This window comes from Salvelinus namaycush, chromosome 12, assembly GCF_016432855.1.
Source record: "Salvelinus namaycush isolate Seneca chromosome 12, SaNama_1.0, whole genome shotgun sequence".
NCBI classification, from domain to species: domain Eukaryota; kingdom Metazoa; phylum Chordata; class Actinopteri; order Salmoniformes; family Salmonidae; genus Salvelinus; species Salvelinus namaycush.
This window is the reverse complement of record NC_052318.1, coordinates 40,247,723-40,260,764: the sequence shown is the minus strand read 5'-3', so window position 1 is coordinate 40,260,764 and position 13,042 is coordinate 40,247,723. Positions and strand designations below refer to the sequence as shown.

Sequence of the window (13,042 nt, the reverse complement as noted above, 5' to 3'; positions counted from 1 at the left end):
TTGTATACTTATAGGATAGGCTAGTGATTTTGCAATATTTTGAACTTCGTTGTCTGGTGATTTGGTCGTGAGGGACAAGATGGGTGGGGTTAAAAATGTAAGAAATGGAGATGTCTTTACATGTTTTTTTATCGACCAGACATTCTAACCTCAATCACCCTTCTTTATTTTGACTGATGATGTGACCTTACTGGTCTTTGTTTTGGGTGGTTATTTTAGTGTTGCTGTATTAATTTATCATCACACTGGAGGGTCAACATTGGATGTTTGACTGCACTTGAACTTTCACCTTCTCCGGCTCTTTCCTTTTCCAGGGGGCTCTGAACCTAACCCCCATATCTGTAACACCGCGTAGAACCCCTCTCCCCCCTCTGGGGCTCTCCCTGGACCTTCCCATCTCTCTCTGCTGCTTGAGGACAGAGACAGCCCCACCAGGAGAGGGGTTGTTGGGTAGGAAGACACCCCCCTCCCAAAGGTGAGAGGGGGGGAAGATGGCAGCTCTCGCCAGCTCTCTCATCAGACAGAAACGGGCGGTCAAGGACGACGGACAAAACCGACCTGTAGCCAACAAAAGGAAGCCCTGTCCCAAGAGCAACAAGTCTCTGTGCCAGAAACAGATCTTAGTCCTTATCTCTAAAGTACGGCTATGTGGGGGTCGAAAAGGTCGAAACGAAAAGAGACCGGGTGAGTCATCGCTCTCTTCTTCCTCCTCCTCCTCCATCTCCTCCCCTTCCTCTCTGCCAAGTCACTGATTGGTTGGTGGAATGGTGGTCACAGGTAAACACAAGATATGCTTTTGAGCCTGTCTGTAGTTTTTTGGGGTTAACATTTTGGGGGTTACATTTTTTGGTGATGTTCATGTTGTAATTGTTTGTACATTTGTTGGAATGAATGATTAGAGAATTAGATTCTATCCAATGTGTCCGTTTGGGTCAGACCATATCAGAATGAAAAGGAACGCCATATTAGATGCCGCTGGTTGTAGTGGGTATGCCCTAGTCACAGAGAGACAACGGAGCTAAATCAACAGTGGTGAGCAGGAGTCTCCACTCACACTGCTGGATTATATAGTGTACAGTCAGCCTTCCCCAAATCCACACAGCTGTTCCCATCCTGGGTAGTGGCTAGTTGGATAGTGGGTATGTCATGTGGAGTGGGTTATTACTCTGCCCATACTGGAGGGACCACATGATGCAGTAGACTACAAAGAGAAAACCCACATCTCACATGCATACACTATTCTTAGTTCAGTGCACCTTTCAGAACTGCCTTTGGGGAGGTAATTAGAGCCACTTATTTCTGTCTAAGTGTGTGTGTGTGTGTGTGTGTGTGTGTGTGTGTTGGTAATGTGCACTGTAATGACACCTCCGGTTAAAATTCAGTTATGTTAAAGACCCTTCGACCTTTCCACCCCCACTCCAGAGATGATTAATACATTTCAGATTGAGACCAATCTAACCTGTGTTCTGATCTATGTAACCTTGCCAGTTTTCTGATCTATGTAACCTTGCCAGTTTTCTGATCTATGTAACCTTGCCACAGGCAAAAAAATACAATGATCACAACATTGTTCTCTTCAATGTCCATTTGGTGGCCATGAAAATGTAGACCACACGAGCCGCCTGATTAATGAAAACGGCTAGTTCCTGTGAATTCTTCTGTGCTTCTGGATAGTGAAGAGTTGAACGTAAAGGATCATAGCAGCCGCCATATTGAGAATATAACCCATAATGCATTTCATGCTACACAAATATTTTGTTGTAACCCCAGATAATCCCTGTTTGCAGAATCACCACTTTTCTACAACGGCTAAAATGTCTGCTACGTTATAATGGTGTTTTCAAGATGTTGCTGAATAGTGAAGAGATGCTGTTTTATGGACACAGTTAAGGACATGTCAGGGAGGGTTCACATTATAAAATCCTATGTTATCCTTGTTATTTCCTATGGCCATTGGTGTATGTACTATCAGACATATGTATTTTGCTCTGGCATCTTGTAGTTTTCTTTCGATGACTTTGGCAAATTTTTCAGATGCAAATTATATAGTTTCTAAACATGAAGTACAAAACTCTAAACTGATAACACTTGTAATGCCCCCCCCCCCCCCATCTAATGTTCAGAACATTTGGTTGTGCATTCTTTGGGGTTTCACACATCTTTCACCCCTGAGTCATTCATGCACAATCAACGTTTTCCATGAAATACCATTACCGTTTAGTCCCCGATACATGAGATAGGCTTACCCTTTAGTCATTTTAACTACCATTTATTCAATAGCGAAAAATACTAGACATTTTAAGTGCAGAATAGAAAGAATAGTAAATGGTAAATGTAATTTTCCATGCAGTTTTTGACTATAACTTGATATGCAATTTTTCTGCCCCATGCAACACTGTACCTTTTCTTACGTGACTTGTCAACTGATACAGTATCACCTGTCTCTCTCTGCTTGAAATTCATCAGCTTACAATGTATCAATGACATTCAGATAGTAAGTGGAATACACGGAATGTACAAATCATTAGGAACACCTGCTCTTTCCATTACATAGGCTGACCAGGTGAATCCAGGTGAAAGCTATGATCCCTTATTGATGTCACCTTTTAAATCCACTTCAATCAGTGTAGATGGATTGTGTATGTGTGCCATTCAGAGGGTGAATTTTATTTAATTTAAATTTCTATTTCACCTTTATTTAACCAGGTAGGCCAGTTGAGAACAAGTTCTCATTTACAACTGCGACCTGGCCAAGATAAAGCAAAGCAGTGCGACACAAACAACAACACAGAGTTACACATGGAATAAACAAACATACAGTCAATAATACAATAGAAAAAGGTCTATATACAGTATGTGCAAATGAGGTAGGATAATGGAGATAAGGAAATAAATAGACCATAGTGGCGAAATAATTACAATATAGCAATTAAACACTGAAGTGATAGATGTGCAGAAGATGAATGTGCAAGTAGAGATACTTGGGTGCAAAGGAACAAAATAAATAAAATAAATAACAGTATGAGGATGAGGTAGTTGGATGGGCTATTTACAGATGGGCTATGTACAGGCGGAGTGATCTGTGAGCTGCTCTGACAGCTGATGCTTAAAGCTAGTGAGGGAGATATGAGTCTCCAGCTTCAGTGATTTTTGCAGTTCGTTCGTCATTGGCAGCAGAGAACTGGAAGGAAAGGCGGCCGAAGGAGGAATTGGCTTTGGGGGTGACCAGTGAAATATACCTGCTGAAGCGTGTGCTACGGGTGGGTGCTGCTATGGTGACCAGTGAGCTGAGATAAGGCAGGGTTTTACCTAGCAAAGACTTATAGATGACCTGGAGCCAATGGGTTTGCCGACGAATATGAAGCGAGGGCCAGCCAACGAGAGCATGCAGGTTGCAGTGGTGGGTAGTATATGGGGCTTTGGTGACAAAACGGATGGCACTGTGATAGACTGCATACAATTTGCTGAGTAGAGTGTTGGAGACTATTTTGTAAATGACATCGCCAAAGTCAAGGATCGGTAGGATAGTCAGTTTTACAAGGGTATGTTGGCAGCATGAGTGAAGGATGCTTTGTTACGAAATAGGAAGCCGATTCTAGATTTAATTTTGGATTGGAGATGCTTAATGTGAGTCTGGAAGGAGAGTTTACAGTCTAACCAGACACCTAGGTATTTGTAGTTGTCAGAACCGTCCAGAGTAGTGATGCTGGATGGGCGGGCAGGTGTGGGCAGCGATCGGTTGAAGTTTTACTTGCATTTAAGAGCAGCTGGAGGCCACGGAAGGAGAGTTGTAATGGCATTGAAGCTCGTCTGGAGGTTAGTTAACACAGTGTCCAAAGAAGGGCCAGAAGTATACAGAATGGTGTCGTCTGCATAGAGGTGGATCAGAGAATCACCAGCAGCAAGAGCGACAGCATTGATGTATACAGAGAAAAGAGTCGGACCGAGGATTGAACCCTGTGGCACCTCCACAGAGACTGCCAGAGATCCGGACAACAAGCCCTCCGATTTGACACACTGAACTCTGTCTGAGAAGTAGTTGGTGAACCAGTCAAGGCAGTCATTTTAGAAACCAAGGCTGTTGAGTCTGCTGATAAGAATGTGGTGATTGACAGAGTCGAAAGCCTTGGCTTTCTGCACAGTATTGTCTCTTATCGATGGTGGTTATGATATCGTTTAGGACCTTGAGCGTAGCTGAGGTGCACCCATGACCAGCTCGGAAACCAGATTGCATAGCGGAGAAGGTACGGTGGGATTCGAAATGGTCGGTAATCTGTTTGTTAACTTGGCTTTTGAAGACCTCAGAAAGGCAGGGTAGGATAGATATAGGTCTGTAGCAGTTGAGGTCTAGAGTGTCTCCCCCTTTGAAGAGGGGGATGACCGCGGCAGCTTTCTAGTCTTTGGGGATCTCAGACAACATGGGAAAGACAAAAGATTTAAGGGCCTTTGAACAGGTATGGTAGTAGGTGCAAGGCTCTCCGGTTTGAGTGTATCAACAACTGCAGCGCTGCTGGGTTTTTCAAGCTCATCAGTCTCCCGTGTGTATCAAGAATGGTCCACCACCCAAAGGACATCCACCCAACTTGACACAACTGTGGAACGCATTGGAGTCAACATGGGCCAGCATCCCTGTGGAAAGCTTTCAACATCTTGTAGAGGCCATTCCCCCAAAAAATTGAGGCAGTTCTGAGGGCAAAAGGGGTATAACTTAATATTAGGAAGGTGTTCCTAATATTTTGTGTATATTGTTATATTCAATCCAGATATTTCAGCAGTGCATTCTACACTACACTATAATTCCAAATGGTAGCACATAGAGTGACTCTTTCCACTTTGTCCTATTGAAGCATACTGGCTGATGGACAATGATGTAGTATTACAGCAACATCAATATACAGTTGAAGTTGGAAGTTTACATAGACCTCAGCCAAAAACATTTAAACTCAGTTTTTCACAATTCCTGACATTTAATCCTAATAAAAAATCCCTGTCTAGGTCAGTTAGGATCACCACTTTATTTTAAGAATGTGAAATGTCAGAATAATAGTAGAGAGAATGATTTATTTCAGCTTTTATTTCTTTCATCTAATTCCCAGTGGGTCAGAAGTTTACATACACTCAATTAGTATTTGGTAGCATTGCCTTTAAATTGTTTAACTTGGGTCAAACGTTTCGGGTAGCCTTCCACAAGCTTCCCACAATAAGTTGGGTGAATTTTGGCCCATTCCTCCTGACAGAGCTGGTGTAACTGAGTCAGGTTTGTAGGCCTCCTTGCTCGCACACACTTTTTCAGTTCTGCCCACAAATATTCTATAGGATTGAGGTCAGGGCTTTGTGATGGCCACTCCAATACCTTTACTTTGTTGTCCTTAAGCAATTTCGCCACAACTTTGGAAGCATGCGTGGGTCATTGTTCATTTGGAAGACCCATTTGCGACCAAGCTTTAACTTCCTGACTGATGTCTTGAGATGTTGCTTCAATATATCCACATAATGTTCCTCCCTCATGATGCCATCTATTTTGTGAAGTGCACCAGTCCCTCCTGCAGCAAAGCACCCCCACAACATGATGCTGCCACCCCCGTGCTTTACGATTGGGATGGTGTTCTTCGGCTTGCAAGCCTCCTCCTTTATCCTCCAAACAAAACGATGGTCATTATGTCCAAACCGTTCTATTTTTGTTTCATCAGACCAGAGGACATTTCTCCAAAAAGTACAATCTTTGTCCCCAAGTGCATTTGCAAACTGTAGTCAGGCTTTTTTATGGCGGTTTTGGAGCAGTGGCTTCTTCCTTGCTCAGCGGCCTTTTAGGTTATGTCGATATAGGACTCATTTTACTGTGGATATAGATACTTTTGTACCTGTTTCCTCCAGCTTCTTCACAAGGTCCTTTGCTGTTGTTCTGGGATTGATTTGCACTTCTCGCACCAAAGTACATTCATCTCCAGGAGACAGAACACGTCTCCTTCCTGAGCGGTATGACGGCTGCGTTGTCCCATGGTGTTTATACTTGCGTACTATTGTTTGTACAGATGAACGTGGTACCTTCAAGCGTTTGGAAATTGCTCCCAAGGATGAACCAGACTTGTGGAGGTCTACAATTTTTTTTCTGAGGTCTTGGCTGATTTCTTTTGGTTTTCCCATGTCAAGCAAAGAGGCACTGAGTTTGAAGGTAGGCCTTGAAATACATCCACAGGTACACCTCCGATTGACTCAAATGATGTCAATTAGCCTATCAGAAGCTTCTAAAGCCATGACATCATTTTCTGGAATTTTCCAAGCTGTTTAAAGGCACAGTCAACTTAGTCTATGTAAACTTTTTACCCACTGGAATTGTGATACAGTGAATTATAAGTGAAATAATCTGTCTGTAAACAATTGTTGGAAAAATGACTTGTGTCATGCACAAAGTAGATGTCCTAACTGACTTGCCAAAACTATAGTTTGTTAACAAGAAATGTGTGGAGTGGTTGAAAAACAAGTTTTAATGACTCCAACCTAAGTGTATGTCAACTTCCGACTTCAACTGTATGATTTGGTTTTACCTTCCAAGATAAATTGACTCAAATTGATACAATTATGAGGTAAAAAGATATAAATGTACAGCGTTCAGCAATTATCAAACTATATCCGTTAACTAGGGACTACATAATTTTGGTGTAGTAGTTATCAGTTTTGAGCAGTTAGATTAAGTGATAGTTAATTTTATTGTTAAACAAATGACAACAAAATCATATCAAAAGTAAAGTGAATATTGCCTTTTGAAAAGCAGATGCTCAGATTGACTATATATCCTAATGGAAAGAACCACTGGGAAAAATCAACGATTGAATCAACGTTGTTTCGACGTCATTTCACCCCCCCGCTCAAGAATGTATGTGTTGATGTTGAATCAATGTGAAAAATGGGTATTTCGTTTTCGTATTTCGTTTTTTTTTCCGTCTAAATCCAATGACATGGTGATTTTTTGGGGGGGGGTTTCACATTGAATTCACATTAGTTGACAACTCAACCAAATGTAAATCAAAACTAGACGTTTACATGTGCTCTGTGAGGAGTAATTTGGTGCAGTGAACAAGTGACTTTGTGAATTAGTTTGTTGTAATCAGTCAACTGAAAATGTGCTTCGATGATCTGTTTTGATATTTGTGCTTAGAGTTGTGAAACATTCTGATGATCTGTTTTGATATTTGTGCTTAGAGTTGTGAAACATTCTGATGATCTGTTTTGATATTTGTGCTTAGAGTTGTGAAACATGCTGATGATCTGTTTTGATATTTGTGCTTAGAGTTGTGAAACATTCTGATGATCTGTTTTGATATTTGTGCTTAGAGTTGTGAAACATGCTGATGATCTGTTTTGATATTTGTGCTTAGAGTTGTGAAACTCTAAGCACAAATATAGGAATAAGAGCACCTCCTTCCAGCTGCCCACTGAACTGAGGCTAGGAAACACTGTCACCACTGATAAATATATGATAATTGAGAATTTCATGAAGCAGTTTTCTACGGCTGGCCATGCTTTCCACCTGGCTACCCGTACCGAGGTCAACAGCCCTGCACCCCCCACAGCAACTTGCCCAAGCCTCCCCCATTTCTCCTTCACCCAAATCCAGATAGCTGATGTTCTGAAAGAGTTGCAAAATCTGGACCCCTACAAATCAGCTGGGCTAGACAATCTGGACCCTCTCTTTCTAAAATGATCTGCCGCAATTGTTGCAACCCCTATTACTAGCCTGTTCAACCTCTCTTTCGTATCGTCTGAGATCCCCAAAGATTGGAAAGCTGCCGCAGTCATCCCCCTCTTCAAAGGGAGAGACACTCTAGACTCAAACTGTTACAGACCTATATCTATCCTACCCTGCCTTTCTAAGGTCTTCGAAAGCCAAGTTAACAAACAGATCACCGACCATGTTGAATCCCACCATACCTTCTCCGCTATGCAATCTGGTTTCCGAGCTGGTCATGGGTGCACCTCAGCCACGCTCAAGGTCCTAAACGATATCATAACCGCCATCGATAAAAGACAATACTGTGCAGCCGTATTCATCGACCTGGCCAAGGCTTCGACTCTGTCAATCACCGCATTCTTATCGGCAGACTCAACAGCCTTGGTTTCTAAAATGACTGCCTCGACTGGTTCACCAACTACTTCTCAGACAGAGTTCAGTGTGTCAAATCGGAGGGCCTGTTGTCCGGACCTCTGGCAGTCTCTATGGGGGTGCCACAGGGTTCAATTCTCGGGCCGACTCTTTTCTCTGTATACATCAATGATGTCGCTCTTGCTGCTGGTGATTCTCTGATCCACCTATACACAGACGACACCATTCTGTATACTTCTGGCCCTTCTTTGGACACTGTGTTAACTAACCTCCAGACGAGCTTCAGTGCCATACAACTCTCCTTCCATGGCCTCCAACTGCTCTTAAATGCAAGTAAAACTAAATGCATGCACTTCAACCGATCGCTGCCCACACCTGCCCGCCCGTCCAGCATCACTACTCTGGACGGTTCTGACTTAGAATATGTGGACAACTACAAATACCTAGGTGTCTGGTTAGACTGTAAACCCTCCTTCCAGACTCACATTAAGCATCTCCAATCCAAAATTAAATCCTTCCTATTTTGCAACAAAGCATCCTTCACTCATGCTTCCAAACATACTTTCGTAAAACTGACTATCCTACTGATCCTTGACTTCGGCGATGTCATTTACTCTACTCAGAAAATTGGATGCAGTCTATCACAGTGCCATCCGTTTTGTCACCAAAGCCCCATATACTACCCACCACTGCGACCTGTATGCTCTCGTTGGCTGGCCCTCGCTTCATATTCGTCGCCAAACCCACTGGATCCAGGTCATCTATAAATCTTTGCTAGGTAAAACCCCACCTTATCTCAGCTCACTGGTCACCATAGCAGCACCCACCAGTAGCACGCGCTCCAGCAGGTATATTTCACTGGTCACCCCCAAAGCCAATTCCTCTTTGGCCGCCTTTCCTTACAGTTCTCTGCTGCCAATGACTGTAACGAATTGCAAAACTCACTGAAGCTGGAGACTCATATCTCCCTCACTAACTTTAAGCATCAGCTGTCAGAGCAGCTCATAGACCATTGCACCTGTACATAGCCCATCTGTAAATAGCCCTTCCAACTACCTCATCCCCATATTGTTATTTATTTTTTGCTCCTTTGCACCCCAGTATATCTACTTGCACATTCATCTTCTGCCACATCTATCACTCCAGTGTTTAATTGCTAAATTGTAATTACCACTACAGCCTATATATTGCCTTACCTCCCTAATCTTACCTCATTTGCACACACTGTATATAGATTTTTTTCTATTGTGTTATTGACTGTACGTTTGTTTATTCCATGTGTAACTCAATTGTGTTGTTGTTTGTGTCGCACTGCTTTGCTTTATCTTGGCCAGGTCGCAGTTGTAAAGGAGAACTTGTTCTCAACTGGCCTACCTGGTTAAATAAAGGTGAAATGAAAAACACAGATCCTGATGAAGAACCCAAGATTGGTCTCTCTCTCTGTGTGTGTGTGTGTGTGTGTGTGTGTGTGTGTGTGTGTGTGTGTGTGTGTGTGTGTGTGTGTGTGTGTGTGTGTGTGTGTGTGTGTGTGTGTGTGTGTGTGTGTATGTGTGTGTGTGTGTGTGTGCGTGCCTGCGTGCGTGCGTGTTAATGTATGTACAGGTAAAATAATGGAAACGAGTAAATAAGGATACAAAGTATATTGAAGGCAGGTACTTCCACACAGGTGTGGTTCCTGAGCTAATTAAGCACCTAACATCGCATTATGCTTAGGCTTATGTATCAAAATTCTGGGCAGGTCATTATTTTGGCACATTTTTGGGCTACCATGGCTATGCCCCCATAGGAAGACAATTCCCCAATCCACAGGGCACGAGTGGTCACTGAATGGTTTGATGAGCATGAAAACAATGTAAACCCAGGCAGGTCACCCGTGATACAAGTCAGTATTCGATGTTCATCCATGTCTGAGGGACGTCAGGAGATGACGTGGAAACAGATCCCTATGGGCAACAGTGATCACTTTTACCTTCAAGTAGGCTCCCTCATGTTCCAAAGGTTGCGTGCTAAAATCCAGCGATAAAGTTTGTTTTGTTTATATTTTTTGTTTCAAGCCTATCCCAAACCTTAACCCTTACTTGACACATTCATAGTTAATGCCTAACTTTAAGAATTCAGCGTTAATGCATAAACTTAACCTTGGAACCATACAGCAACCATACACTTCAAAATTTGACGTTTGGAGCAACTTAGAAATTTGACGTTTGAGATACATGGATGAACATCTAATTCTGATGTGAGACTGTGTGAGCTTGTTGTGTGAACCGTATGCCGTGGCCGTCTCAGTCACCAGATCTCAACCCAATTGAACACTTATGGGAGATTCAGCAGCAGCGCCCGAGACAGTGTTTTCCACCACCATCAACAAAACATCAAATGATGGAATTTCTTGTGGAAGAATGATGTCGCATCACTTCAATAGAGTTCCAGATACTTGCATAGTCTGTTCCAAGGTGCATTGAAGCTGTTCTGGCTCCTGGTGGTCCAACGCCTTATTAAGACACTTTATGTTGGGGTTTCCTTTATTTTGGCAGTTAACTGTATGCGTGTGTGTGTGTCCATGAGTGTGCCTCCCGTATATGTGTGTTTGAGTTTATGTGCATGTTTATGTCTCTGTGTGTGAAAGCCCCAGAGTAATGTATGATAACAACCTCTCCACGGGCCTGAAATAGCACCGTGCTGTATTCCCATTCTTCTAGTGGCTACAGAGTGCACTGCTGCCATGCCTCATAGCTTTGTTATGGTAATACCCATTGGGGTTGCAACTGTGAGCGATATCATAAACAACAGTGAAAAACAACAGGAAAGCTTCGATGCTCTCACATAGGACTGTGTATTTGCATAACACAGCTTCAGGCCACTAAATGTCTCCTAGTTGAGTTCACTGCACTTTAGGGAACTCACTTCGTTCCAGTGTTTGTGTCTTTCATTTAGGGTGTGTGCAGAGTGTTATATGAGTGATCCATCGCCATTCCTCCATGTTAAGTGCATTCTACCATCAAGCCATCAGCATTGGCATGGTAATAGTTGTCTTTTTTGTCTCGCCCCGCCCCCCCTGGAAGACCCATATCATGTTCTGCGCATGTATTTGTTTACCTTTATTTTACACACATATTTTTGTTGTCACCCTCCATTCACATTTCTCACTGCCAATCGTAAATGATCATTGTTCCAAGTTTAACCGGTGAAACATCCACGCAGCATCTTCATGCTAACCATTTGATCTCAGTTTCATAGGAATATGCATTTAGGTCTTTTTAGTTATGTACAATGTTGTTTTGAATTATGTACAGTGAGCAGATGGTGTTAAACTGTAGCCTACCTGTGTTTTGTTTCAGTCAGATCCGCAGCCACTCTGAAGTATTTACCTCTCATTAAACTGTCATATTTGCAGTATACACATTTCCTATAATGGTGGTAGGTGTACAGTGTTAAAGATGTCATATTACCATCAACAGTGTGATAGTTGCAAAATGCAGCATCAGCGTCTGCTCCCACCTTCCCTCCACCTCTTCCTGTCCTGGCCTTTCTTAAGATGGCCGCCTGGCTGGCCCGCTATATGAAAGCTCTCTGGCAGTGATCTGCGGTGATTCTCCCCTCTCCGATCCATCCAGCGCATTAATGTACAGTATACTGATTAATCAATAATTACCCCCTTAGTTTGTCCAAGGAGGAATCTGACCTGAGAAGGGTGGGATATAGAGCAGTGACCCTCTCCTCCCCTCACACACACTGTCTAACTCGCTCTCTCTCTCTCTCACACACACACACACACACACACACACACACACACACACACACACACACACACACACACACACACACACACACACACACACACACACACACACACACACACACACACACACACACACACATACGCTCTCTCACACATACGCACACATAAATATGCACGCTCACACACACCTACAACCTGGCCAATGACACCTGGGCAAGATGAGAATGAGACAGTAATATGAACCAAAGCTAAAGAGGAGTGTTTGATCTGCAGTTAGTGCATGTTGACAGCCAGACAGACAGGAAGTGTAGTATAGTCCCAGATGTCTTCTGGCGCAGAGGTGGGTCGTAGTAAAGCATGAGTAGGCATCAGTAGGGCCAATCGACTGTACTCTGGAAAAGTGCTGCGGGTCACAAATCTGGGACCCTATCGGCGAGCAGGAGACCAGGGAACGTGGTGAGATCCAGCGTAGGATAGCATTTAGCTGACCGCAAGAGATGAGGGCCCAAAAGTCGCTTACTGGACAACACCTGATCAGACTGAGCGGTGTTAGGTAGCCTCCCATCAGATCTTTACTGACTGCGACAGGGGTCAGAGAGAGAGAGAGAGAGAGAGAGAGAGAAGAAAGGAGCGAGAGAGAGGGAAAGAAGGGAGCGAGAGAGAGAGAGAGAGAGAGAGAGAGGGGATACCATGAGGTTGAGAGGTAAGAGACCACGGTCAATAGAAAAAGTATTTATTTCTACACGTTAAGCCCTTCTTTTCCCTTATGACAAAATAAAGCATCACTATAAGCACTGTCAGATCTGACAGTAATACTTTTTAATAGCAAACTACTGTACATTGAATAGGCCGTGTTGATAGCCATCACATCTGCACAATAATTACAAAGTAGATTTTTTTTTTACCCCTTTATCTCCCCAATTGGTAGTTACAGTCTTGTCCCATCGCTGCAACTCCCGTACGGACTCGGGAGAGGCAAAGGTCGAGAGCCATGAGTCCTCCAAAACACGACCCTGCTACGCTGCACTGCTTCTTGACACACTGCTCGCTTAACCTGGAAGCCAGCCGCACCAATATGTCAGAGGAAACGCTATACAACTGGCATCCGAAGTCAGCGTGCATGCACCCGGCCCACCACAAGGAGTCGCTAGAGCGCAATGGGGCAAGGATATCCGGGCCGGTCAAACCCGGACGACACTGGG

General features: G+C 43.4%; 1 protein-coding gene across 1 annotated transcript in view; it reads left to right on the top strand.

Moving 5' to 3' along the window:
• The first annotated feature begins 491 nt into the window (after positions 1-491).
• LOC120057537 (fibroblast growth factor 11-like) overlaps positions 492-13,042 on the top strand; it is a 50,203-nt gene continuing 37,652 nt past the window's right edge. Inside the window, exon 1 of the mRNA XM_039006130.1 lies at positions 492-684. Within this exon, the coding sequence (XP_038862058.1) occupies positions 492-684 (193 nt within the window). The remainder of the gene's footprint in view (positions 685-13,042) is intronic.